Source organism: Zootoca vivipara, chromosome 6 (assembly GCF_963506605.1).
Source record: "Zootoca vivipara chromosome 6, rZooViv1.1, whole genome shotgun sequence".
Lineage (NCBI taxonomy): Eukaryota > Metazoa > Chordata > Lepidosauria > Squamata > Lacertidae > Zootoca > Zootoca vivipara.
This window is the reverse complement of record NC_083281.1, coordinates 18,971,402-18,998,439: the sequence shown is the minus strand read 5'-3', so window position 1 is coordinate 18,998,439 and position 27,038 is coordinate 18,971,402. Positions and strand designations below refer to the sequence as shown.

At 52.3% G+C, this 27,038-nt stretch overlaps 2 protein-coding genes across 7 annotated transcripts in view; one reads left to right on the top strand and one right to left on the bottom strand.

Annotated features, from left to right (window-relative positions):
• Nucleotides 1-16,200, top strand: part of DMPK (DM1 protein kinase) — a 43,456-nt gene extending 27,256 nt beyond the window's left edge. The window contains exons 6-15 of one of the 6 annotated variants that reach the window (XM_060275561.1): nucleotides 1,156-1,249; nucleotides 2,350-2,550; nucleotides 2,683-2,931; nucleotides 5,740-5,828; nucleotides 7,134-7,242; nucleotides 7,335-7,477; nucleotides 9,672-9,769; nucleotides 12,111-12,187; nucleotides 12,775-12,855; nucleotides 14,535-16,200. In XM_060275561.1, coding sequence (XP_060131544.1) covers nucleotides 1,156-1,249; nucleotides 2,350-2,550; nucleotides 2,683-2,931; nucleotides 5,740-5,828; nucleotides 7,134-7,242; nucleotides 7,335-7,477; nucleotides 9,672-9,769; nucleotides 12,111-12,187; nucleotides 12,775-12,855; nucleotides 14,535-14,633 — 1,240 coding nt within the window. In that variant the 3' untranslated portion in view covers nucleotides 14,634-16,200. Of the gene's footprint in view, nucleotides 1-1,155; nucleotides 1,250-2,349; nucleotides 2,551-2,682; nucleotides 2,947-5,739; nucleotides 5,829-7,133; nucleotides 7,243-7,334; nucleotides 7,478-9,671; nucleotides 9,770-12,110; nucleotides 12,188-12,774; nucleotides 12,856-14,534 lie in introns of all 6 variants that reach the window. The other 5 variants (XM_035117095.2, XM_035117096.2, XM_060275562.1 and 2 more) reach the window with 5 other exon arrangements.
• A 358-nt stretch (nucleotides 16,201-16,558) lies between these two features.
• Nucleotides 16,559-26,350, bottom strand: DMWD (DM1 locus, WD repeat containing). The gene is made up of 4 exons (XM_035117092.2): nucleotides 25,870-26,350; nucleotides 24,594-24,776; nucleotides 22,692-23,945; nucleotides 16,559-20,221 (listed from the first exon to the last, which is right to left on the bottom strand). Exons 1-4 carry the CDS (start codon nucleotides 26,320-26,322, stop codon nucleotides 20,174-20,176), a joined length of 1,938 nt encoding a protein of 645 aa, XP_034972983.1. The 5' UTR covers nucleotides 26,323-26,350; the 3' UTR covers nucleotides 16,559-20,173.
• Nucleotides 26,351-27,038: the final 688 nt, after the last annotated feature.

The following is a 27,038-nucleotide window of genomic DNA, read 5'->3' as shown; positions in this document are numbered from 1 at the left end:
CACCTTCCCTCCCCCCCCCCAGCCCAATCAGTCACTCTAATTCCCAGCTCTGCGCTCCAGAATGGGCAGAACTCGAACCCGGCACTGGGGTTTTCTCCTTGGAGTTCCACACTGATTTGCCCCCAGCTCCTCAAACCCCCAAATTCCTTCTCCTTTGCCCATCACAGAAGCAGAATGTTGGAGGCAGAGTGTGTGTGGGTGTGGGGGGGGGAGATCAACTCCCTCCCACTTTCTTGCTTTTGCCTCTGGAATCTCTGGGCTAATCCCCTGTCAGGCTCACCCACCCTTCCTGACTCTGCAGCCTGCTCCAGAGAGGGCAGAGGAACTTCTATGGAGTGGGGAGGTGGGGTGGGGTGGGGAGGACCAGGCGAGAATTCCAGAGTCTTTGTGACTCGCCTGCCTCCCCACCCCCTGCTGCTGGGTCCATGAGGCCAGCCGCTTCCCTCCTGTGCGCCACCCCGAGCCAAAACAGCCATAAATGTTGTCCTAGATTCATAATCGCCTAATTCATCTCAGGCTGTGCAAGACAGGCTGGGCTTCCCTCCAAGCCACATGAGCAGCCGAGGCTTGGGAATGCAGAGGGGCCTGCCGCTGGGGTGGGGGCAGAGCAAGGGAGGGGTGCTGGGGGGGGGTATTGAGGGCGAAGTGGCTTTCAAAGGAGGAAACCTCCAAGCATCAGCTTTGTTCATTTTGGGGAGAAATCTTGAGACATTTTTTCTTCTACGGATGCCCAATCTTCATTTTATTCATTGCAACGGTGAATTAACTGCCACTGCTCATGTTTTGGGGGAGGGAAGGTGGTCAGGCAAGCTCTCTCCCCCCCCCAAAAAACGTTGCCATTCATGTCACCTCCTGTGAGCCTTTCCCCTCACCCAAATAGCCCCAAATGCTGCTGATAAAACAAAGCAGTAGGTCTTAATTTGGGCCCCAACTCTGGACAGAAATGCCCTGTGGAGCATCAGATGGCATTGACTCTGAGCATGTGTAGAGCTTGCTTCCTTTGCTGTTCAGTAACCATAAGCAGCTATCTGGCTGCCTTGCCAGAGGGGCAGGCCTTTGAGGAGGGACTGAGCCCCTCTCTTCTTCCCCAGGACTGCTCGTTTCAGTTTCCCAGTCTCCAGACTTTTTCACTTATCTATTTCCACTCCCCAACAGAGACATCAAACCAGATAACATCCTCCTGGACCGATGCGGACATATCCGGCTGGGGGACTTTGGCTCCTGCCTCAAGCTCCGCAAAGATGGGACGGTGAGACTTGAATTGGGGGTGGAGGCGATTAGGGACAGGGAACCAGGCACAGGGCCTTCTTGGTAGTAGCACCCATCCTGTTGAACACCCACCCATCAGATGTCAAACAGATGAATAACTGCACAAAGTTTTGAAGACATCTGAAGGCAGCCCTGTATTGTATAAGGAAGTTGTTAATGTTTGATGTGTATTGTGTTTTTATTATGTTGAAGGCTGCCCAGAGTGGCTGGGGCAACCCGATCAGATGGACGGTGTGTTGTTGTTGTTGTATTATTATTATTATTATTATTATTATTATTATTATTATTATTATTCAGCAGCCTGCTTTTAGAGGCAAACTGACATAATTAATTTGCCCTTTCTGAAACAATATGAAAACTGAAACACAGACATCCAAAATTCGCATTTCTTTGAATTTTTCAGAGCAGTTCTCCAGCTAATAATAATAATATTATTATTAATAATAATAATTTATTATTTATTCCCCGCCCATCTGGCTGGGTTTCCCCAGCCACTCTGGGCGGCTCCTAACAGAATATTATAAACACGATAAAACACCAAACATTTAAAACTTCCCTAAACAGGGCTGCCTTCAGATGTCCTCTAAAAGTCTGGTGGTGGTTGTTTATACCCCACCCATTATTTATACCCCACTCTGGGCAGCTTCCAACAAAATATTAAAATACAATAGTCCTTCAGCTATTAAAAGCTTCCCTAAACAGGGCTGCCTTCAGGTGTCTTCTAAAAGTCTGGTAGTTGTTTATTTCCTTGACATCTGATGAGAGGGCATTCCACAGGGCAGGCGCCACTACCAAGAAGGCTCTCTGCCTGGTTCCCTGTAACCTCACTTCAGTGATGGGTCTCAGTCTCTTGGCTGAACGATGGGGGTGGAGACACTCCTTCAGGTATACAGGACTGAGGCCGTTTAGGGCTTTAACAGGTCAGCACCAACACTTTGAATTGTGCTCGTAAACATGTGCCAAAATGTACATAGCTAGGGCAAAGTGTGTGTGTGAAAACCCCTACTCCAGCAAAACAAAACAACCAAAACAAAACAAAACAAAACACCAGCACACAAATACATGTTCTGTGTGTGGCAGGTCTGCTCAACCATAGCTGTGGGCACACCAGATTACCTCTCCCCCGAGATTCTGCAAGCGGTGGAAGACGGCGCTCACTCCTACGGCACAGAGTGCGACTGGTGGTCCCTCGGTGTATTCGCCTACGAGATGTTCTTCGGCCACACTCCTTTCTTTGCCGACTCCGTGGTGGAGACGTACGGAAAGATAATCCATTTCAAAGTAAGCGAGGGTGTCGGAGACTTCAGGGCGGGGTCCGCGTGTCTGTGTGGGTTTGCCTCTCCAGATGGAGAACCGGGGCTAAGATCTCTCCCTTGGCGCCCTTGCCGGCTGTCAAAACTCTCCTTTCCGAAGGAGCACTTCCGGTTCCCTCCGTCGCTTCCCGATGTCCCTCCCGAAGCTCTGGCCTTGATCGAAGGACTCATCTGCCCCCGGGAGATGCGGCTGGGGCGCAACGGGGTCCGGGACTTCAAAGAGCACCCCTTCTTTGTGGGCGTGGACTGGGATTCGCTGCGGGACTGCGTGCCGTCGTTTGTGCCCGAATTTGCCAATGCCACAGACACCTGCAACTTCGACGTGGTGGATGACTGTCTCACTGACATGGTGAGCGGGGGAGGGGTACGTGACTTTTTATTTGTCCCCCTCTACTCCTGATTCCTCCCCCCCCCCGGTGCCAATTCATCTGAGAAACACCGTTTAGGCAACTGTGGATGAGATGGCTTTACAGAGGTGTGCCTTCCTCGTCCCACTCTTGGGGCAATAATTTGCGTTGCTTCGCTCATTTCAAAGTGTGGCGAGCTAGCCCTACTGGGTTTGGGGCTGTGGGGGGCTCATTCTGCTAGGTGGGGTCCCAGGGAGCCGCCCCAGAGTCCTGCCCTGACCGTGGCAGTTTACAACATCAAAAACACAATCTTCACAGACTTGGCTGAGTGTCAGGCCCAATGAGCACAGCAGCTCATCCCCAGTAGGTCTTACCCCTTGAATCAATTGCTGAGACTAAAAGTTGGCTTGCCATATGTCTGGGGAAATCCGGACCTATGGCAACCCATGTTGGCAGAGCCATTTTTGCCGCTTTTCCTGAACAATCGCTCAAAAACGTCAATTTTTTGCGTGTGATTTTGCCAAAAAAGTCCAACAACTTTGCCCCCACCCCAAAAAGCTTTTATGTCCGGATGTTCACTTTTTGAAATATGGCAACCCTACTAAAAGTCCCTATCTCACCACAGCCATCTAAGTCACCTCCTCTCCAGGGCTTTCCCCAAGCAATCAGAGACTTTGCCTGCCTGCCTACAGCCAACCTCTCCTCCACTCTTTTCATGCCTCTCCTGGTTCTGGGAGACAAGTCAAGGAGAGGAGCTTGACACAGGAGGGGCGGGAAACACCTACGATACTTCACCAGCCAGACTCATCTCTGCCTCTCGGCCCCCCTCCTCTCCTGCTTCCTCTCCTGCCTCTGATTCTGGACTTCTCTCTGCCACAGACTCACCCCCCTCACTGAGCCCTGTTACTTCTTCCGCTTCCAGCACCTCCTCTTCCCAGTCTGCTCCCTGGCATTCCCTGAAAGCCTGCTTCAGAAACCCTACTGCAGTCTTTCTCAGCCTTGATCCTCCAGTTGCTATTGAACCACAACTCCCATCATCCTTGACCACTGGCTATGCTGGCTAGGAATAAGGGGAGCTGTAATCTGAGGACGTTGAGGAACCCAAGGTTGAGGAAAGCCTGCCTAGGGCATCACTACCGACAATATCGGGACATGTAGGGTGGCTTCCTCCCCCCGCCCCGCTCTTGTGGCTATGAATGTGGGCAGGGTGGATAAAAATCAATGATTTTTTTAATAAATAAAAAATAAAAAATGGATTTTTTAAAATCTAAATTGGGTTTTTTAAATTTTTTAATCAGGGTTTTCTTTATTTAAATCGGATTTTTAAAAATTTAGATCTGATTTTTAAAAAAAATTAAATTGGATTTTTAGAATAAAATGCTTTTCGAGGGGAAAAAATCTTCCTAAAGATAGTTTCCTATTTAAGTTACATTATAGTCCAAAGGCTATTCATCAGGAAATAAGGATTTGTTTTAAGTTTTTCATGTGTGCTAAAACTCAGTCCAAGTTTTTTAAAAAATAAAAATTGTTTAACTACATCAGTTAACAAACATGGATACATATGCTATAATGTTATTGTTTTAGTTACAGTAAATAGTTTAAATCGTTATTAAGGAAATGATTATTTTTCTCCTTCCAATAAAGTACAGCAGAAAAGTTGTCCAAATATAAACAGTTAACTTCTTAAACCTCACCGTAATTTCATAATTATCTGTCTATGTATTTCTAATCAAATCAGTAATTTTTGATATAAGTGTAAAAACTACTCTGAAAATTTATTATTCCAAAAATGAAACCTTCATCTGTAAAAAAAGAAAGAAAAATATTTAAATCAATTCTTACTGACTAGTGATTTAAATTGTGATTTAAATTGATTTGATTTAAATCAAATCCACCCTGACTGTGCGGTCTCCCTAGTGCTGTTGTGGGGAACCTCTGGCCCTCCAGATGTTGTTGGACTCTATCTCCCATCAGTCCCTGCAGCGAGCATGGCCAATGGTAAAGAACAACGAGAATTGTCATTCAGCAACATCAGGTTCCCCGTTGTGTCGTAAAATAATTTGGGCTGCTGACCAGCAAATTGTGGGGCAGCCTTACCAGTAGACAGGGCCGGATTTAGGTTTGATGAGGCCCTCAGCTACTGAAGGTAATGGGGCCCTTTATATGTCCAGCTGTCCTTTGTCAACAACAAATTGTCGCTGTTTTTTGTGCTATATGGTAATTTATGGACCTCATAGGTATCTCAAGCCATTTGCACATAACAAAATATGTCTTTTATCAAAGTAATTGTTGAACTGAAAATACAATTTTAGGGAGCAGGCTAGCAGGCTAGCATCATAGGAGCCTACACAACACAAAACACTGTTGCTGCATGTTAGTTTTATTTTATATGTTTCTTATCTTATATTTTGGAAATGTACATCCAGGTTTTTGTTCCTTTAATTTTTTTGGGGGGCCCCAAGAGAGTGAGGCCCTAAGCTATAGCTTGTTTAGCTTATACAGTGGTACCTCGGATTAAGAACTTAATTTGTTCCGGAGGTCCATTCTTAACCTGAAACTGTTCTTAACTAGAGGTGCGCTTTCACTAATGGGGCCTCTTGCTGCCGCCTGGGGCAAAGTTCTCAACTCGAGGTAACTCTTCCAGGTTAGCGGAGTTTGTGACCTGAGGCGTTTGTAACTTGAGGTACCACTGTATGTAAATCCAGCACTGCCAGTAGGGGGTGCTATGCCCAGCCTGTTGCTGCTGCTCTGGTTAGAACTGACCCCCCCACCCACCCATGCTCTGTGTGCTTGTGTCTCCCTTTCCCTAGGAAACCTTGTCGGATGTGATGGAGAGCTCTCCGCTCGGGGTGCACCTGCCCTTCGTGGGGTATTCGTACACCTACACAGCAGCAGCGAAGTAAGACACCTTTTGGGGGTGCCGGGGGGCGCTTGGGAACCCCAAGGCTGGTGTCAGAAGCCAGTTGCAGGCCCTGGAAGTGAGGTAGCCAGGCACCAGGAAAGGAGAGGGGTCCCGTCACCTGTGCAGAAGGTGGCAGGGGTACACCTAGGCTGAATCTAGACCTATATAGAAAAAACCCACTGTGAAAATGTTTTTTTTAAAAAAAGTTTTAAAATATATACTGTATTGAATTTTGCATTAGCTCACCATCGCCATCTGGTGTCATGTTTGTGCAATGCGCTTTAAACATACTGAAGACGTTATATTTGCAGCTGCGTAGCTGAGTCCCTGGTCCCAGAAAGCAAGCTGACCCCTGGGCAAAGGTTCACGAGGAGTGTGGGCGGAGAGCCAGTGCGGTGTAGTTCCTAGAGGGTCGGACTAAGAGGCTGGGGTTCAAATCCCCCCACTTGGCTGTGAAGCTGGCTGGGTGGCCTTGCGCCAATCGCTGCCTCTCAGCTTAGCCTACTTCACAGGGTTGTTGGTGGAACTGGATTCGGAGGGGGAAAGGACCATGTTTGGGCCTCCTTGGGCCCCTTGGAGGAAAAAAAGGCAGGGTGTGGACGCAATAAACAAATGCTAAATAACTTCAACCTTGTGCGGCCCATATATAAATCTTGTGCCAGCCAGAGGACATCAGGCATGTCACTAAGGTTTAGCTTATACAGTGGTACCTCTGGTTACGAACTTAATTCGTTCCGTAGTCCAGCAAGGATCTTAGCAACCATCTGTCGCCAGCTGGTCCATTGGGGAAGGGCCGTGGCTCAGTGGTTAGAGCACCCGCTTTGCGCAAAGACAGAGCCGGATCGAGACCTTTAGAGGCCCCTAGGCGCTTCAAAGATTTTGGTGGCCCCGTATGCATCTAATTCAGAATATAAACAATAATCAATCATAATATAGATATATATTTGAAATGAAACAAAACCTACAAGAAGATGGAAAAAAGTTTATTTTTGTAGATTTGCATAGATAATTTTATGCAATTATTTTTGTTCAGCTGGTACATGGTAAATATGAGAATGGAAAATGGAAAGTGGTGTAACCTTTCCCTTAATGGCTGAATCCAAGGAGCTGCCGGTCCGTGCAGACAACACTGTTCCTATTCAAATCAGATCTTGTTTCAGGAACTTCAGGACTGAAACCTGTGGGCTTTCTCCATCTGTTGCCTGCCCTTGCTGTAAAGGAGGCCAGAAAGCAGTAGGCTGGGTGCGGATGCTGTTTGTTTGCTGCCAGGATAGGGTCTGTGAGGCTCTCCCTTTCTCTCAGACAGAATGAGCCGGAGGAAAGAGACCACAGGGACATCAGCATGGAGGTCGATGGCAGCCAGAGGACTTTGCCCCCAGAAGAGACCCCCAAGCAAACACCGGAGGAGCTGGTAGGTTGGGGGACCAACCGGAGCCAGAATGCGTCCCAGAGGCACCTCAGTGTCTGAGGCTGCGCAGACACCTCTGTCTTGCTCCCTATCAGGCATGCAAACTCCCGGATGGGCAGAAGCTCGACGTGGCCACTTTCCTAGAGTTGCAGTCGGCGCTCGAGGAGGAGCTGAGGAGCCGGGAGATGCTGTGTCAAGAACTCAGCATGGTCAAGGTGGCCAACCAGACCTTTGCCAGGTGAGGGTTATGGGATGGGGGTCTGCGACAGGCATCTTTCTTCCAGGCCAACTGCCCTCTCTCCGATGCCCACCTCCGACCGTGACCCAAACACGACAGGGGAAGCCGCAAGGGTGACTTGAGAAGTCACAGCTTCAGAAGGAACCAAAAGACCATTGTTGTGCCACAAAGTAGACAGGAGGGACATTGTCAAAGAAGAAAGAGGACTGGGGAGGAAATTGTCTCAGGGTGTTTCACACCATCACCACCACCACAATTAATAATAATTTGTTATTTATAACCCACCCATCTGGCTTCATTTCCCCAGCCACTCTGGCTGGCTCCCAACAGAATATTAAAAACACTATAAAACATCAAACATTAAAAACTTCCCTAAACAGGGCTGCCTTCAGGTGTCTTCTAAAAGTCAGATAGATTATCAGACATCTGATGGGAGGGCATTCCACAAGGTGGGTGCCACTACTGAGAAGGCCCTGTGCCTGGTTTCCTGTAACCTCACTTCTCGCAGTGATGCAACCACCAGAAGGCCCTCGGTGCTGGACCTCAGTGTCCGGGCTGAACGATGGGGGTGGAGATGCTCCTTCAGGTATACCTTCAGCCTTTGAGGCTGTTTAGGACTTTAGAGATCAGCACCAACACTTTGAATTGTGCTTGGAAACATAAGCTGAGAAACATGCTTGGAAACGCAAGTGAGCTGAGTTGCACAGCCCAGCCAAAAAATGGACTTAGAAACCAGACAGCTATTGACTCGTGTTTTAGAGTAAAATACTATGCATTTACAGGGATTTATTTCTGAGTAGACATGTACAGGATTGTGTTGTAATAATCCTGTTCTTTAACTGATTAATATGTTACATTTAACCATGTTGGTTAGAGCGTGGTGCTGATAATGCCAAGGTTGCAGGTTCGATCCCTATATGAGACAGCTGCAGATTCTTGCATTGCAGAGGGTTGGAATGGATGATCTTTAGGTTCCCTTCCAACTATTTTTAAAGACATCTGAAGGCAGCCCTGTTTAGGGAAGTTTTTAATGTTTGATGTTTTATTATGTTTTTAATAATCTGTTGGGAGTTGCCAAGAGTTGTTGTTGTTGTTGTTGTTGTTGTTGTTGTTGTTGTTGTTGTTGTTGTTGTTGTTGTTACTACAGTTCTATGGTTCTCTAATTGTACAAACTCTGCGTACTGCCGAAATGACAATGTAGATGCCTTTTCAGATGGCGAAGGGCATGTAAGTCAACTCACACTTTAATAAGCAAAACAAAATTAAAAAATTCCTTCCAGTAACACCTTAGAGACCAACTAAGTTTGTCATTGGTATGAGCTTTCGAAAGAAAATATTTTTTTCTTTCCCTTTTGCAGTAACACAACAGAACCAAGATAGCCTCCAAAATAAGCGAAGGCGGCCTTGGGCTGCAGCCCCAACTGAATTGCCCACCCCATCCGGCAAGTTTAATCTATTGATTAAACTGATTAAACAATGCAATCTCATGCATACCCACCCAGAAGTTCAATTGGAGCTTCCTCAACCTCCATTAATTCTCCTCGTGTGACGCTCTCTTCCGAATGCCTGTCTCCCCACACTTCCTCCCTTCCTCAGTCTGGATTTTCTCAGTCCAGAGTTACTCCAAAAAGGAGAGGGCGTGAGAATTATCCCAATCAAGAAAGGGGAAAGGGATTTGGAGGAGAACCTCCTATGGTCAGCGTAGAATGAATGGAGTTCGAGGAAGCTAGACTTTCCACGTTAGAACGACAGACAGGGTGAATGGGCCAAATCCCACCAGGCACATGGAGGCCGAATGAAATGATTAGCTGTGAGGGCATGTGGCCTTCAAAAACAAACCTAGTTTAGATGTTCTTAACCCTTTTAGATGTTCTTAACCCTTAACACAAAGTTTTACTGCTTTGTGTTTGCCACTCCTGGGCCCCGTTGGCAGGAAGAGCGTCGTGGAGGTTTAATAAAGTTAAATAACGCGAGTCGCTTCAGGGTAAGAACAGCAGTAGAACTTATATCTGAAAACAGTGCGGAGAAGATCAGGTACGGAATAACTAGAATATGCAGCATTCATTGGGAAACTGGGGAAACCATGGAGGAGGGGGATACCCCAAAGTTACATTAAATGAGTAGATCAGTCCTTCTCCCAGGCTTCCTGCTTTCCTCGCATCAAATACCGATTGTCTCGCTTTTTCCTGCCCAGCCAACTCAAGGAAGCCGAGAGCCGCAACTTGGAACTGGAAGCTCAGATCAAACGCCTGGAGGAGCAGATTGAAGGGATGAGGCCGATGGCTGAGGAAGGCAAGTTTCACCGTAGCCCCTTCCCTCTTCCCTGCCTGCAGCCCCTCGCCCAGTTTGTGTTCCTGGTCCAGCTTGTGCAACCCCTGAGCTTGCTGACCAGCCCCTTCGGTCCTGGCTCTTTCACCCCCTTCCCTTCCATGGTTTGGAAGAAGGCCAGCACTGCGCCCAGAAGCAAGCCAGGGAGCTCGGCCCCAGCCGCACGCACGGACTGAGTGTCTTCCGGGGGCTTTGGACTACAACTCCCATCATCCACAGCCAGCATGGCCAACCGTCGGGAATGATGGGAGTCGCGGTTCAAAACATCCGGGGGGAACCGGATGGGTGACGGCTGGCAGTTGAAAGGCGGTGCGCGCGAGAGGAAAATAGTCTTTTCACACCACACATTGAAAGCACTGTGGTACCACTTAAAACAGTCATGGCTTCCCCCAGAGGATTCTGGGAGCTGTGGCTTGTTTGGGGTGCTGCTAGACCTGTTGTCGTTTTTATTTTGATTACGTATTTTGTGGTTTTTATATTTTGATTTTGTTCTGTGAACTGCCTTGAGACCAATGGGCTATTGGGCGGTATAATAATAATAATAATAATAATAATAATAATAATAATAATAATAATAATAATAGACCTATTCCCCCCCAAGAGCTACGATTTCCAGAGTAGTTTATCCATCTATCCCTCTTCACAGGGAACCCTGGGAACTGTAGCTTGTGGGGGGGGGGGAGAGAGAGAAGGAGAGAGAATAGGGAGGTTTCCTAACAACGCTCAGCAACCTGAACAATCTACAGCTGCCAGGATTCCTTTGGAGGAAGTTGTGACTGTTTATAAAGTGGTCTCTTGGCTCTTTGGATGTATGGTGCATACTCAGAGCAGACCCATTGGCCAACTATGTGCACATGAGCTACTTAAAATGCAGTGGGGCCACCCCCCGCCCCCTGCCTTTCCAGAGAGGAGCCGGATTTCCAGAGAGACGACTGGGATGTCTTTGCCTGATGTTTGTCGCCAGATCCACCAGCAGGCTGAATGCTTGGATCTATAGGCCCAGCTCCTCGCTGACTAGGTTTGGGGCGAGGAGGAAGCTTCCACCCGCTAGCAGTAGCCTAGAATGGAAGGGCATAACTTGGAAAGCTGGAGGGGAACCATTGCCTTCCCTGGAGGTTCTCCTTTATTGGCATTCTGGACCCTGTAACCTCCTGGGTGCTGGGCGGGTGCTCTAACCCTTGAAAATTCTCCCTCGCGGGCTCCAGCTCCACCCCGCCTCTCGCCCATCAGAGGGGCGGGTGCGCGGCTAGTCCATTTGAGATCGTGTCAATGGCTACCAACATGCCCTCAAAACTAGGACACACGTCTTCCCGTCTGTGTTCCTGCACAAGTCATGAGACACTTGCAAGATCACGGAGCCCTAAATACACACAATGGCACGGCACCCAAAGACATATGTTGGGGGGGGGGGCGCCGCCGCCATGTGAGATTGTGGCCCTGAGAAAAGCACAAGGACTTGGCGGAAAATCACATGACATCATGACACCAAAAACGGCCACTGTGCTTTTGCGGGGAGGGGGGGAATGAGATGTGCTGGGTTTTTCCCGGGACACTTGCAGGGTTTGTTTTGTGCTCTGCCTCCGCTGTTGAGTCTCAAGTGGGGAAGAGTTGTTCTTCCACTCGGGGCATCTGGTTGGCCATCGTGAGAACAGAATGCTGAAACAAATGGGGACCTTATTTTCCCGGTGCATCAGGCCTCCTCCTAGGTTCTTAGGTGTGCTGCAGGCGCTCTGTACTCAGGGCCCTCTTAAGCGTATCCGGCGCTGCGGTGCACAGAGCTTTCCTGCGCCCCACCCCCTTTCCCAGAGTTGTCGACCTTTTCCCAAGCCTCTGCGGGGATCACTCTCCTCCCGTGGAGGCTTGGGAGGCAAGCTGCACACCCGCCAGCCATAGGGTTGACGGGGCACAAATGGCGTACGTGCAGGGAAAGGGGAGGCCGCCAGCAAAGCCGCGCAGCTCCCCCACTCGCTAGGGCGCCCCTGAGAGGCCAGCACCCTGGCGCAACCCAATGGGAAAGACGGCTCTGTCAGTACGTGAGCTACGACAGCACATGAGAGCTGTCAGTCGCCGAGGGTCGAGTGAGAAGCCGGCTGGCCTTTGTGCGCCGAGGGAAGCATAGCATGCGATGTGCGGAGCATGGCAACGGGGCCGCTTCTTTTGCCCAGCACACCTGCCGGCTTGTTCCCGCATGCCTTGTCGGCTAGCCTCTTTCTCTGTACGTTGTCCTCTTCCTCCTTCCCATCCCCACCCAACACCCCATCCCCCACAAAGGAAACTCGGGCCCATGTTTCTCTTTTCCTTCCAGCTGCTCTGGGCTGGAGCCCTCGCTGGCCCCCCAACCACACCCACCCTTTCTTGTGCTGCGTGGAGCACCTGGCAAATGTAAGCCTGACTCTGCAGGTTGCCGTACCTCATGGAGGTGGGGGAGGGAAAGGGATGTGTGTGTCCCCCTTGCCCTACAAGCTTAGGCTTCCTTCTGGGTGAGGAGAGATTATCCTTTCTAGTCTGCCCAGTATCGGGGTCTGACTCTGGGGCTCTGTGGTTCTGCATCAACCTTCCGCACACCCCAAGTTCTGCAACCAGAATGTATTTTGCATTTGATTTTATTCTTGGAGGGGGGTGGGTGTATGTAGCTTATTCACATTCTCTTATGCAACTTTGCTTTCCTGCTCACGTGTTTTAAATATTAGACTTCCTGGTTTGTTTGGTTTTTCTTGAACAGGTGAAAGATGGGAAAAGGTTTCATTGTAAGAGGACTAGAAACTTGGTTCCATAAAGACAAGGGGCTGTGGTTGTCACAATCCACAGCCCAAATGGCAGCTGGGGGGCGGGGGTTTCTGGCTGGATGTGCACACAGAAAGCAAGCAGCTGTGCTTTGATCTGGTCTCTCCCCCAACCCACCCACTTGCTGCCGCCGCCGCCCAATTGCCTGGCACTCTGTCCCGCTGACTTCTGCTTTCTCTTTTCAGCAAGGCGGCACCATGGCATCTCGGCTTTGTGAATACCCGCTTGTGGTACCTCTGTACCGGCACTTGCTGCTCTTTTCTAGGGTACGTCGGCTGCAATCATCGCGCATGTGCGAACACACAGACCTCTCTCTCTCCCCTCTGCTCACCTGAAGCCAGTGCTTGCTTGGCCTCAGAGCGGCCTTCCCCTCCCAGCTCTTCTGTTATTATGGTTTTTAAAAGAAAAAAAGAAAAAACCCGACTGACGGAAAGCCATTGAGGGCAAAAACAGACCCTGTGCAGAGACGGGACAACACAGCCTCATTGGAAGGTGGTTGGGGCAGAGCACTGATTGCAGGCACACAGCAGAGGGATCAAAATACCCGAAAACTGCCTCCTTCCCTACAGGTCCTCTTGGGGACCGAGCTCAACAGAGGGGGCCCTCTTGGTAGTTCCTCTGCCCTCAGAGGCTTGGGGGGGCGGGGGGCCTTCTCTGTGGTGGCCCCTAAAGTGTGGGAACCCCCCGCCCATTATGCAGCTTAGGGAGGATGCTGAACACACCGCTCCTGCACCCTAGCCTTTGACACCTGATGTGTATATTTTTAGGGTCCACTTAATTTGGGGGATTGGAAGTTGTTTTGAACTGTTTTTCATGCAGTGTTTTAATCGGGTAACCCCCCCCCCCAAGGACCCCGGGGTGAAATAATTAATAAAAGTAACGGGAATAAAAGCTGCCATTTATTTAATAGCCTTTCTTGTGGCACGTGGTTTTGGAATAATATGGCGCCAATGGGCCTGTCCGCTTAGGCTGAAGTGTCTGCCTGTTTTCTTGCGCCTGAAAGTCAGGACGAAGGCCCAGCTTGCCAAGAACCAGGGCACCCCGTCCCATTTCGCCGCCCCCACCAAAGCCTCCCTTGCTGGCGTCACACAGCCTTGGCTTCTGGCGGTATCGTGCAAAAGATCTTGCCAGAACCCAGGGGCCACTGCAACCACTTCTCCGGCGGTAGAAGACACGCCTGAAGAGATGCTCCTTGGATTCTGTTGCCTGAGGCAGCTGCCTCAGCCTGCCTCATGGATGGGCCGGCCCAGAACTGTCTGCTCCAGTTCACTCCAGCCATGCGTCCTCTTGAGCCCATTGTAGGCAACCTTGTGGGAGGCTGGCTGCTCTGTCTCTCTGTGAGTGCCTGTTATTCAGTGTTCATTCTCCACCAGCCTCTGCTGAGCACCAAGGACCAATCCATTCCTGCAGCTACCTGAAGAAATCTAGCGTGCCAGGGAGAAAGACAATAGCCTACTTCAACATGCTAGCTTTCCACGGGCAGAAACCTTTTAATTTTAGGGCAGAATACTCAGTTGTGAGGACACCCTGCCTTGCAGTGGTACACCCAGGCGTGGCTTGACTGTGTGAGAGTAGCAGGAGTGACTGAGCACAGAGAAAGCAGGATTGTGTACAGTTATTCTTACATACCTGAAAGCAAACCTTCCCAGGGGTTGAGGGCGCCTCCCAAGTTTTATTTCAAATAAGTGGCTGAGGTTTCTGGGAAGGCAGGGCCTTTTTTGAGTGGCCCCGTCTGCCCAGCAGCTCAGCCCATTATTACTGCTACTTGCACTCTTACCTTAATGGGACGCGGAACTCTTCCGACAAGCAGGATGACTTATAGTCCCTTGTGGTTCCAGCAGCGGGGAATCCGCTGGGTCTCAAATCCACTGACTCCCCCTTCTCCCCCAAACCAAAGGGCTTCCTTCTTTATTTCTGTTTTGACCAGCCTGTTTTCCTTTTACAGGTACATAGGCCCTGCATCGTCAAGGTGGGATACCTGCTCTTATGCACTGGCAGATTTGCCCTGGAAGCCTCTCCTCGGACCCTGGTGGAGGTGGCTTGAAGGCTATCGACAAGGGGGGACCGGGGGGAGACCCTTGTGCCCAACAGCTAGCTGCTGCTCGGTCCGCTCAGCCCTTGCCAGGCACCTGGGACCTCCTTTATCACTTGCCAACTGCCCCAGAAGGGAGCTTGGGGCCCAGAGGACTGAAAGCCCCCTTCTCGTGCCCTGGCAAAGAAGAGGACCCTTTTCAACCCAGATGCTGTCTGAACCAACAGCCGAGCCCACGCCACTCCCCGGGGCCTCACTTCCCTACGCTCTGAGCCCTGCCGCTGAACTTGCCTCGCTTTGTGAAAACAGCACTGGTCTCCCCAGCTCACATTACTAGTAGCAGCTGGAGAGGAATTTCCTAAAGGGCCACGAGTGGCTGCGGCAGAGACACCCCCCCCCCAAGACCTCTCAACCACCACTACCACCTTCCCACTTTTTATCCTCAGGCTGCTCCGCCTCAAATGCGAGGGGCAAAATTTGGGAGCTGCTGTAGGATCCAGGAATCCCAGCATCCTCAGGAATTTAACCCCTTAAATTCCTGTAGGGGAAAGAGCCCAGGAGCCCTGCCTCCCAGCCCTTCTAGTCAGCCCCCCATTCCCCCCCAGCTATGACTCCACAGTCTCCGATTCCAATGTGGCTGTTTCCAAGAGGTGAAGGCTGGGGGGGGGCGCGTTTCCTTTGTGGCAAGAGTCTTCCTGGGGACGCAGCGTCCGCTTACCCCTTTTGAGCCAACGAGGTGATGCTCCCCCCTCGGATTACGACTGCCGCCCCAATGACCCATGGCTGCTTTGCACCAGCTCCTGCCCCCCTTTGGGAGCTTGATGCAAGGGCAGTCAGCGGAGGGACGGCCAGTGGAAGAGGACCTGCAGCTCCGCTGGACTTTTGATTGGAGGATGCTCTGCTATCGGCGGAATCTGCAGAAGCAGATGCTGTACGCAGTGCTTCTGAGTCACGCTTTGCACCTGGGATTTGCTGGGCTCAGACTAGGACGGTCTCCGAGTAGCTGCCCCAAGGCCCAGGCGGGACCTTGGAGAAGACTGCAAAGCTATGCGTGTCTCGAGCTCGCTTGATGTGAAGCGCCACTGGCAACAGAAAAATGACTTGTACCTGCACTTCTACACTTCTGGCACCTGGTGGCAGCACCAAGCCTTTCTTGCTCCACACTGCCACACGTACACAAGGTTGTTCGTAATTTATTTGGGATTGTGGTGTTTAGCTGTAAACCTCATTTCCCCCTCGAGCGGGTGGTGCGCCTCTGTCCCCTGCCTCTTCCAAAAGCAAATCAGAAGGTGTGTGCGCACCCGTCTCTAACGAAGCACCGGGGAACGTTTAGCTTGAAGGGGGGGGGAACTGTACTAGTTTTAAGGTTTTGCACTAAGCTCTCCTCTTGGCCCCTGGTTACCTCCTTTCTCCCCATATTTATTATTCCGTCTCCCCCCTCCCCATACCCTCCCCTCCTTTGTGTAATAATATGGCACAGGGGGGCTGGGTGCATGAGAACACTGTACATTTGTGACAATGTGTGCTAAGGATGTGCTGCTCCCTCTTCAGAGATGAAATAAAATTGGATTATTCCATAGCCTTTTGCTGCACTGCAATGTCCGGAAGGCATCTTGGGGATTTTGCAACTACCAGTAAGGGCCAAGACAAAACATGGGAGGGGAAGGAAGTGGGGCAGGTGGCAAGACACACTCGTGGCATCATCACAAGCAACTCCACGCTTTCACATGTGATGACAAAGAAAACGGCTCTCTTACGCGTCAGCCATCTCACGCACCGACTTTTGCAGAACAGAGCTCTCTCTGTTTTCTTAAAGCATCCACCGTGGTGGGTCTTTTACTGGCACCAGAATTTATGCTCCACATGCTTCCATTCCCCTTCCCTCGAGCCCCCACCCCCCCACCCCCAAAACCACCATCATTTAGCAGGGGAGGCTGTGGTGTGAAAACTGTCTCTTTAGTATAAATAGGAGTTCACGATTCTATAATTTAAACACTCTTCAGACACAACAATAACAAACGTTTAGAGAGCAGGTAGTAAAGTGACGAAGGCACAGGGGGGGCGTCATCGTCGCAGCTTCCGGGCGTGTTCTTCTGCGGACTTGGGGGGGGGGGTTGGGGGGTCTCGGCTGCCAGACACCAGCTGGCAGGCAAAGGCCGCAGGATTGGGGGGGGGGGAGGCAGACAAGAGTGCGAGGGCCACATGCATTTGGGAGGCGCAGCGGGGGAAGGGGGAGGGAAAGAGCAAAAGTAATACTGTCCGCCAAGGTCTCTGTGAAGGATCCAAGCAGAGTCCCTCCTCTGCTCCCCACATTCCTCTGACCAGGCTGGGATGAAGCAGGTGTGAAGATTGTGTGAAGTGGCTCTGCACCCAGTATGGCTTTTTTTTCCTGGGGGAGGGGAGCCAGTCCTGTGATGGTCAATCCTCCTCTGGGAGAGGGGTTTTCCCCCCACCCACCTATCCCGGTTGCTTTCTATGGGCCGCGTTTTGCAAGATGCAGAGCTGACGATGGGTTCACAGTGAGCTTAGCGTGACATACAAGACGGGCCCCCTTGCCAGGCTGGCTTCCGCCTTCGAGCCTTTGCCGGGCAGCTGATATGTCGTCCCAAGGTGAAGACTTGTGGCAAACGCAGGTGGCTGGGCTTGTGACGGGGCAGAGTCTCGAATGCTAAGGGCCCAACCCCAGGATGTGCGCAGGTGTTGCCAACGAGAGCGTGGGCGCCTCTGGGCATGTGCAGGTGGCCACCATAAAATGACAGCCGGCTCCCCTGGGATCCCAGGGAAGGGCCTTCCAGGCGCGGTCAAGCCTTACGCCCTCTTGTGTTAGAAACCAGGCATGGCAGGCAGGAAGCCCTGCCTTCAGAGCAACTCAGTCAAGCCCTGCTCCTGCCCAGGCTTGCCTCTGCTGGAAACACTATAAAAACGAGAGCTGCTTTTGAGTCCACTGGACAGTGCCAAGCCTCAACCAATTCTACTGGTGAGTTGGGAGACTGTTACAGGCACAAATCCTGGTGCCCCCCCCCCCACGATACACTTGGGGAAACAGGCAAACTGGTAGGACATGGGATGCTTCTGCAGAAACCAGCATCCTTTATCCTGGCTCTTGCTGGAAGCTCAGATCCGCAGGGCAAAGAGCTGCAAACGGAATACTAGTCCCCACAGAGAAAACTGCTCCTAGTGCATGAAGCCGAGGGATCCTCTTGGAAAGTTTGCGGGAAGTTTTCAGCCCAGGTTATTGGGAGTTTTTCCCCCAGCACCCCCTCCCCAAACTGCAGCCTTCCAAGTGTGTTGGGCTACAACTCCCCACAGCTGCATAGGCTGAGCTTCGTGGGAGTTGTAGTCCCAAACGCCTGGAGGGCACTGGGTTGGCGAAGGCTGCTCCGCCTGTACTCCAGGGTGTAAGATAAGCCGCAGAAGCATGGCACTGCATACATAAATGCAGGTGTGGTAGAGAGGCTCAAAGCTGCCCCAAACTGTACTTTTAACGCTTATGAAGCAATAAATAAAATAGAACACACTTGCAGAAAACTGGCTCTCTGCGTGTGTCTCTTAAGACTGCCCTCAATTGCCAAAGGATCAAAGGGACAAAGGATGTTAGGAATATTTCAAATGGCCACGTACTGAACGCATGTATTTTTTTGAATCCGTTTTGGAGCAGCTGTTTTCTGCAACAGGAGGGGTTGTAGCTGGCGCTAAGCCCTACTTATCGAGTAGGCCCGCTTAAATTACCTGGCCTAACTTAGGCCCACTAATTCCAACGGGTCTACTCTGCGTAGGGCCTAGCATCAGGTGCAACCCGGAATCCTCAAGCCGATCAAAACCTGTCCTGAGCTGATCAAAGCCTGGCCCAGAATAGACACATATTCCTATCATTTTTTCCTGTGGACAGAATACAGACAAGCAGTTGAAATGTCTAGAGATAAGCTCTACTGGTCTAGAAGCTCTACTGGGATCCTGGCCATGCCCCAAGAAAGACCTACCATGGCATCCCCAGGGCTCTCTTAAGGCTCCGCGCAAAGTTATGCACCAGAATGGCTGCCCAGTCTTAATTTCTCCCCATGCTGCTGTTTGTTTCAGCCCTTGACTCTTCTCTCTGGCCAAGAGGCTTGGCGAGAAAGGAAAGCAGGCGGCTTTCTCTGCCGGCAGCAGCCGATGACATCACAGAATTGGCTCCACCTAAAATATTTGCCCTCTCCTACTAAGCCACATCCACAGTAGGAAAACCGCCGAGCCCAAGCAACCATCTACCGGGACGGATGAACTTCCAGTTACTGCACGGATAATTCCGCTTCAATATTCAACGTTCTCTTAAACACCCTCCACTAGTGCCCAATTTTATTCTTTTGAAAACAAGATGGCAGCTCCTCCTCCTGTAAATGTAACCCTTCCAAGTCAAGGGTTTGAGACTGTGGGCTTCTGAGCGGCTGAAACCTCCAACTGATTTACTTGCACCTGCCTGGGGTTTGCAGCCCATGCTCAACCTTAGGAGGGCTGGCTATTTAAAATGTGCATTGACAGACATACGTCAATCAAACTGGGGTGGGTGTGGGGAAAGCCATGTGGTACAAACAGGCCCGAGACGAGATCTAACCCAAAAGCAGATCCGTGGAGAAGAGAAAGGGCTGACAAACCGAGCCGCTTGTCAGCTCAGTTCAGAGGAAAAAGATCCGTTTTGCTTCTGAAAGGACCACAGAGAAGGTTGTGAGGATGGGCAGCTGTCTAGGCCCCAAGGCTGAGACACAGGACGTTGGCAAGAGGACCCGGGCAGTATCTCGCTGGATCTCAAACACCTGGCAACGTGTGTCTGTGGACCAGTTGGTTACACTGGGGGGGGGGGAGGAGGAGGGAAAGTTGGGGAGAGAATCCTGCTGTTAAAGACTGAAAAGACCCTGCTGGCGGAGGGGAGGGCCATGGGTCCCACAAGAAACTGGGACGCGTTGTGCAAAACACACATAAAATTTAAAACGAAGAGATGAAGAGGAGGGGAGGTGTTCTTCCTTCGGGGCAGGGTCGTTCTCCCCCTGTGCAAAAGGGATTCCTTCCGCTTTCTCCGAGGAACTGGGTTAGGGCAGGTGAAGATCGCAGACGGGTCCTATCCAGTCCAGAGCAGCAGGCCAGCTGGAAGGCAGTGAGGAATCCCCGTCTGGGATACGAGGGGCAAGGGGGCAGGGTGGGGTGGAGGCAGCTCAGTTCACCCTTGTGCAAAATCTGCCCCGGCAGCAGCCTGTGCTAAGATCTTAGCTTTAAATATGGTTCATATTAATACTTTTTTTCTTTTCTTTTTTAAATAGCTGAGAAGAAGTGCAAAGGGTCCTGTGCTACATAGGTCTCAATATATTAACTCTGTTAGTCTCTCTCTCTCTCTCTCTCTCTCTCTTTTTCCATACAGTTAAGTGTCACAGGCGAAGGAGGAAGGGGACAACCTGTACATACTCAGAAGCCGCTGGAGAGGCGGAGAGCTTCGCCATCTTGGCCAAGGGACCTCGGCAGGGCAAAGAGTCACAGACACCTGTGAGGAGGAGGTCAGCCAAAGGGGGGGAAGCGCCTCCGGGTTATACCACCGTGCCGCTGGGAGAGCCGCCGTTCTGGGAGTTCAAGGTCTGAAAAGGAAACAGGGTGGGGGAGAGAAGTTTTAAGTGCTGAGAAGAACCAGAGAAGATACACATATGAGAGAGAGAGAGAGAGAGAGAGAGAGAGGAGAGAGAGATCCCCGCACATGGAAAAATAGCAGGTCAGGTAGGGCTACCGGGCTCCTTCTCCCTGAGATGCTACTTTTCTAAGTGCAGGGCGGTTTGCAACTTTTTTGTATACAGTTTATATACTGCTTAGTAAAAATAAAAATAAATCTCCAAGTGGTTTATTTAAAATAACACGGGATTAAAACTAAGGCCATCTTAACACATGCCTTCTGAAAGGTAAATAAAATATATATTTAACTAATCATTATAGAAAAAATGAGCGAAGAAAAGGAAAAGAAGGTTTAAGAATTGAGTATCAGGGCTCCTGAAAGCTTGGGTAAGAATGCATGTCTTTAAGACAGGGGCCCTCAAAATACTCCCACACGCAGCATGGCCGGTAATCAGGGATGATGGGAGTTGTAGTCCAACAACTTCTGCAGGGCTGCAGATTCTCCCCACCTGCTTCCAGAGGAGTTTAAATCAGGTTATTGTCCCTGCCTCTCAGGCCACCTGGGGTTGGTGTTTCAAAGGGCCACCACTGACATCGAGCTCGCCTCTGTGTTGCCCCCAAGAAGCAAGCCAGGCCTCTTCAGAAGCTCTTAAGCTTTGTTGCTGCCTTACACCCGTACTGGTCCTTTGCTTTCCCAGCTGGAGAAAGCAGGCATTGAGCTTGGACGTCTGCCTCTCTGCCCACTCATAAGTCAGGAGGGAAAGGAGGAAAGGCAGGCAAGCAGGCAGGCATCAGCAGCTGCCCTGAAGACCCAGCGCTGGGTTTTCTTCAACTAGACTGGACCAAACAGTACTGGGAAATGGGAGCATCTGTTGGGGGGGTGGGGTGGGGGTGATGAGTTGTGCAGTAGGCCGGAAGCACTGAGAGAATTCTCACTCGCTACAGGAAGATGCTTAATGGCCGGCTGGGATTTGCTCCCCAGTGAAATCAGGGGAGGAGAGACCCTCTCACTTGCCCTCCCGCTCTTGGCCTCTTAACTCCACCCAAAGCCGTTCCACAACAGCGTTGCTCCTCTTTTTGTGTGTTGCAGTGCTTAAAAGAGTGTCTGGCCAGGACCTGGGAGACCAGGACCTTTACACTGGGTGACCCCGGGGGGCTGACCACTATCTCTTAAGCCCAGCCCACCTCACAGGGTTGTTGTGAGGACGAAACGAGGCAGGGTAGGGAAGAGAGCCACGTATGCCGCCTTCTGCTCCTTGGAGGAAAAGGTGGAATAGAAAAGTAATAGACAAAAATGAGACCACCTCATCTCTCTTGATGGCGTTCTGAGAGCACACAAGGCAGCTCCCCTCTTGCATATTATTCTCCTGGGCCACCACTAAGCTGATCTTCCGTATTTGCGCCTGGGCTTCAACAAGGAATGAAGCGTTTGGCCCGTTTGGTGGATAGATTTTGCTTCATCACGGATGAAGCATTTCACCACTGCAGTGTTTGGGGCCAGGGCTGGGCAGGGCTCCCCCTTCCCCAACCCACTCTCTCTCCTCCTAGCCTGTGGTTTGGCTTAATGGCCTGCACCATCGGAGGCGCCACACCACACGAGCAACAACACCCTGCTCCCATTCTGCACTTGCAGCTCTGGGCGATAAACCAAGGCAGATTCGAGGGATACTGCCTGGGTTGCTGGACTCGGGGACTTCCTTCGCAGCCAATGCAAAAGGAAGGATGAAGGAACCAAGAGGAAACGAGCACATGTGGGAAGCACAACACTGGGATGAAGAGTTCTGCAGGCTCGGTGGCGGGAGTCTAGATCCTTGCTGATTAAGCTAATGGAAGCCAAGCAGACATTCTGCTGGGAACATTTCATTATTCCAGGGCGGTCTAACATGCAGCCATCCCCTGCAGCCTTCCGGAATCCAAGTAACTGAAGCTCTGGGCTTGGGAAGGAGGCATGAGGGCTCTGACAGGGTCCTAGAGCCCTCCATCCTGCTTCCCAAAGCCTAGTTAGTGCTTTTCCCAGCTTTGGGAAGAAAGTGGGAGGGCTCTAGGACCCTGCCACAGACTCACCCCTCTTTCCCAAAGGCCAGTGCCATGCTTAGCATGAAGGCCGTGCCCCCCCCCCCCCAAAATTTTTGGCCTCTCTCCATGTTGAAGTACTTTTGTGGCCCACTTGGTATGAAAAGTTGGCCTGCCCTGCTCTAGATCTGTCCCACTCGCTATTATCTCCTCCTGGTGACCAGCAAGTTCCCCAGAGTCTCAGGTCGGAGCCTTTCCCAGGAGATGCTGCCAGGACTGAATCAGCCTGCTGGTCGCATACCCTACCGTGAGCCACGCCCCTTTCCCAGGAGTGCTCCCCCTAGATCAGAAGCGGCCACTCCTTAGTGCAACCCAAGCTTTGAAGCGCAGCAGAGCCCTCCTGGCAGCATAAGGGGCTGCTCCACTCACCGCCTTCCCCGGCCTGGCCCACGTGCAGATGAGGCCCTCCTGGCAGGCGGTGATGATGCAGTCCTCCAGGAAGAGCAGCACGGTCAGCCGCTCGTGGGCAATCTTCTTGCAGACGAGGGGCTCCAGGAGGGGCACTTCGTTGATGCGGGGGCACAGTGCCGTGCCCAGCACCTTGGCCGTGTCCAGCTTGCTCCGGGGCACCACGTTGAGCTTGTCGTTGCTCTTGCTGATGTTGCCCAGGCTGTGGTAGCGCTTGTGCTCCTTCTCGGCGTTCTTGTCCTTCCGCTCCTGCAGGGTGAGCGTGGCGAACTTCCCGATGCTGAAGGGCACCGTGCCGTCGGCCACGTGGCTCTTGGCGGCGCTGGTGACAGCTGGGTGCGGCAGGCTGTTGGAGCGGGACAGCGAGCGGGGCAGGGCCCCCCCGCCGGCCTCGGCAGCCAGGTTGCTCCCACCGCTCCCCGAGGGGGGGATGCCGGCGCTGAAGGTGTTGGTGAGCGTTCGGGCCCGGGAGAGCGGGTGGTGGGGGTACAGGACGTCCTCCGTCAGGTCCCAAAGGCAGAACTGGGTGTCCTGGCCGGCAGACCCAAACCGGTAAGTCACCGTGGGGGTACTTTTGGTGCTGTGCTTAGAGAGATGGGACAGCGTGCTGCTGGTCCGCACCCTGCAGAAATTGGCAGAGTCCTGGATGTCCTCGTCGCTGCCGCTGAACTCGCCGCTCTCGTCGTCCTCCGTGCTGGTGGTGAAGGGGTCAAAGGCCACCGCGTTGACCCACGACTTGTGGCCGTGGCCCCTGGCAATGACCCGGCCCTCGGCAAAGGACCAGACCGTCACCAGGTCGTCCTCGCCGCCCGTCACGATGTAGCGCCCGTCGGGGCTCCAGCAGACACACAGCAGCCCCCCAAAATAGCTCTTCATCATCCCCTGCAGGAGCATGGAATCGAAGTGGAAGACACGGAGGCAGCCATCTTGGCTGACACAGGCCAGGTAGCGACCGTCGGGCGAGAAGGCAAACTCGTTCAGCGCTCCTTCGCCCACTGCCCACTTCAGCAGCGGGTTGCGGGCGCTCTTGCTCTTGCAGGCGTAGACCGTGAAGCCCTCGCCCTGCTTGAGGAGGGTGTACTGGGGCGAGGCTGAGCCGCAAGGGTGCTCCACATTGTAGAGGTACAGGTGGCCGCTCGCGTGGGAAGCCAGGAAGAGGCTCTCTGTCTCGGGGATCCACTTCACAAAGGTGACCTTTGTCTTGTCAATCAGCCTCTGTCAGGTGGGAGGCGAGGAAAGGAGAAAGGTGAGGTGGGCCCATGGAGTTCCACCAGCCATTCAGTGCAGCCCTCCCTGCTTGAACTTGCTGGGAACAGGCCCACAAATGTGCACCGCACTCTCACTACAAAATATTTAACAGGAACGAGTCTCTTAACTGCCCTTACTGATCTCTAGGCAGAGATTATCAGCATAGGCCAGGAAGAGTCAAGAAGAGGTTATGCAGAGCTACCGTTGCAACCCCCAGCACTGAACAGCACATTCAGAAGTAGCCTTGGGCCAAACTCCTGTGCCAACTTTGGCTTGAAGTACTTCTTTTTCCAAGGCATCGTCTCTGGGGCACAGCTCTATGGCTATGAACTGGCAACATTTCCCAGCTGCCTTTCTGAAAAATCTCTCAGGGCGACTTAAGAATACAATCGACAAGCAGGCATATTAAACCACACTTCGATTGTTTAAGCCAACGAAAACTACTACGTGTAGCCCTACACGTTATAAGCAATTAACAGCAACAATTAAGGGAAGTGTGACATTTAAACAGAGGCCCTAACCCAAGCCCATTGACCTGGGAGGAATGAAATAAGAGACTCCAATTGATCAGCATCGACTCTGAATTGTTGCTTCTGCAGAACACTTTGGACTCACCTCCTCATTGAAGAGCTTACTAGTATCCTTCTTGATGAGATCCAAGTACTGCACTTGCCCAGCCGAGAAGCCAACCAGCAGCGAGATGCTTTCGGAAGCAGCAGTGAACTGGTTGAAGTCGTGGCAAGTGGGCTGCGTCCCCTTATAGATCCGCTTGTCAATGGGCTTCTTCAGGTCGATAGACTGGAAAGCCAGCAAAAATAGAATGGGTGGGAAGTTAGACTGCAGGAATCAAGCACTGGAACGGAATCTGACATGAAAGCAAGAGATGGCAAAGCCACCTGCCGACACTTCCTTCACTTTGCATAAGAAACACAGGGAGTGCCTACAGCTGTGTGTGGAGCACAGGAATAGCCTTGGAGCACACAGAACCCTCTCTGGAGACCCCACATTTCTTTGTCTTTCAGCAACTGCTGTTCTCCACCAATTTCGTATTGGCTACCTACATCAACTTTCCAAGCAAGGCTACGAAAGTCACTCGCCCCACACCGACCACTTTGTGATCTAACAGCTGCTGGTGGGAAGGAGCCTTTATTAAGCTCTCCTGCCTAGTTACGCTGAAGCGATTATCAGTTGCCACAGGAAACCACAGCTCCAAATTAAGCAAAAGCATCCTTTTGTCATTTTGCCTTAGCTTTCCCTGGTCATTAGGACTAGCAAATACCTCTGCAAGCAACTGATTCTCCCTCTTGCGAAGAATTGAAACCACACTCCTCCAGCTTCTGAGATTAGCTACCGACCAGCCCATTTCCTTACCAACCCCATGCCATTTCTGAGCCCTGTTCTCCTGCCACCGTAGCCTCCTCTTCCACATCACCCCAATGCCTTCCCACCTGCTCCTGCACATCTCCCGGCAGCCTGACTGCTCCTTCCCTCCCCGCACCCCCAGTTGCCCTTTCAACATCCTCCTCCTTGCACGCCCTTCCTCGGCTTGACTACAAAACACACGCACAGAACACCCCGATACTGGGATAGCTCCGCCGGTAGAGAACGAGGCTCTCAATCCCAGGGCTGTGGATTCCGAGTCCCAAAAGATTCCTTTTGCATGGCAAGGGGTTGGACTAGAAGACCCTCGTGGTAGCTACTACAATTCAAAAACTGCCTCCATCTTTTCTGGTCCTACCCCCCCCCCCCACCAACCACACCCTAAACCTCCCTCTTCTGCATACCTGCGCACCCACACTTCCTCCCGCTCCTCACCTGGACCAGCCCCACCCTACCCATCGCCCCCCTCCCTCTGACCTCCCCCCACCCCACAACCTCGGCGGGAGCTCACCCTGCGTCCCCGCCCCGGTGCGCCCCCGGAGCCCGAGTAGAAGTAGAGCTCTCGGCCCAGGTTGAAGCAGACGCGGCTGCGCTCGGCGGCCAGGCCCACCGGGTCCCCCTCCCCGCACGGGTCGCCGCCGCCGCCTCCTCCTCCTCCCCCTACGCCCCCCAAGGCCGGGCTGAGCCGCACCAGCGAGAGGCGCACGGGGGGCAGCGAGGGGGCGGGCGGCGCGGGGGCTCCGACGGGAACCCCGGAGGGCGGCGGGGGCGGCGGGGCGGCAGCCGAGGCGGGGGCGGCGGGCGGGGCGGGCCTGGCGCGAGGCTCCGGGGCCCCCAGCAGCCGGTAGGAGCCCTCTCGGGTGCGGAACTGGCTCTTGATCTCGTGCGGCGGCTGCGGCGGGGACGGGCCTCCGTCGGGGACCGGCGCCGCGGCTGGGGCCGGAGGAGCCAGCGCCGCCGCCATTTTTCCGCCGGGCCGCGGCCGCCGCCTCCTCCTCCTCCTACCTGCCGGAAGTCGCGACCCGCGGCTCACCTCGCCGCGCCCGGAAGCTGCACCGCGGCGCCTTGGCAACGCCGGAGGGGGGCGGTGAGAAGGGTGGTTGCTGGGCGACGGGGGCCCCGCCTCGCTGGAACGACGGCAGCGTTGAGCAGGGGCGGGGCTTTGGAGAGAGGGCGAGGCCCTTAGCAACCGAGGGAGGATGCGGGCCTTAGCAACGGGGCCTGCGCTTAACAGGCCTGCCTCAGCAGCAAAGAGGATGGAGGGCAGGGGGCCTTCGGAAGTGGGAAGCCTCAAGGGCCATCAGATCATTTTCCGAGGTCCGGAGGGCGACAACACAAGAAAGGGCCTTCTATGCAGTGGCTCCGTCTGTGGAATGCTCTCCCCATGGAGGTTCACCTGGCACCTTCATTATACACCTTTAGGTGCCAAGCAAAAACCTTCCTTTTTAACCAGGCATTTGGTTGATCTGATTTACATCCTATGCCCTTTTAAAATGTGGTTTTTTAAGGGTGGGGTGGGGTGGGGTTATTGGGATGTTTCTTTTATTTTGATTATATAATTTATGGTTTTATATTTTGTGAACCGCAGTACATAAATTCAATTTAAAAAATGTTTGACAGTGCCAGGCTTTTCTAAGCCATCTTCCTTCCTCCTCCTCCTCTCAGCCCCACCCCAACAAA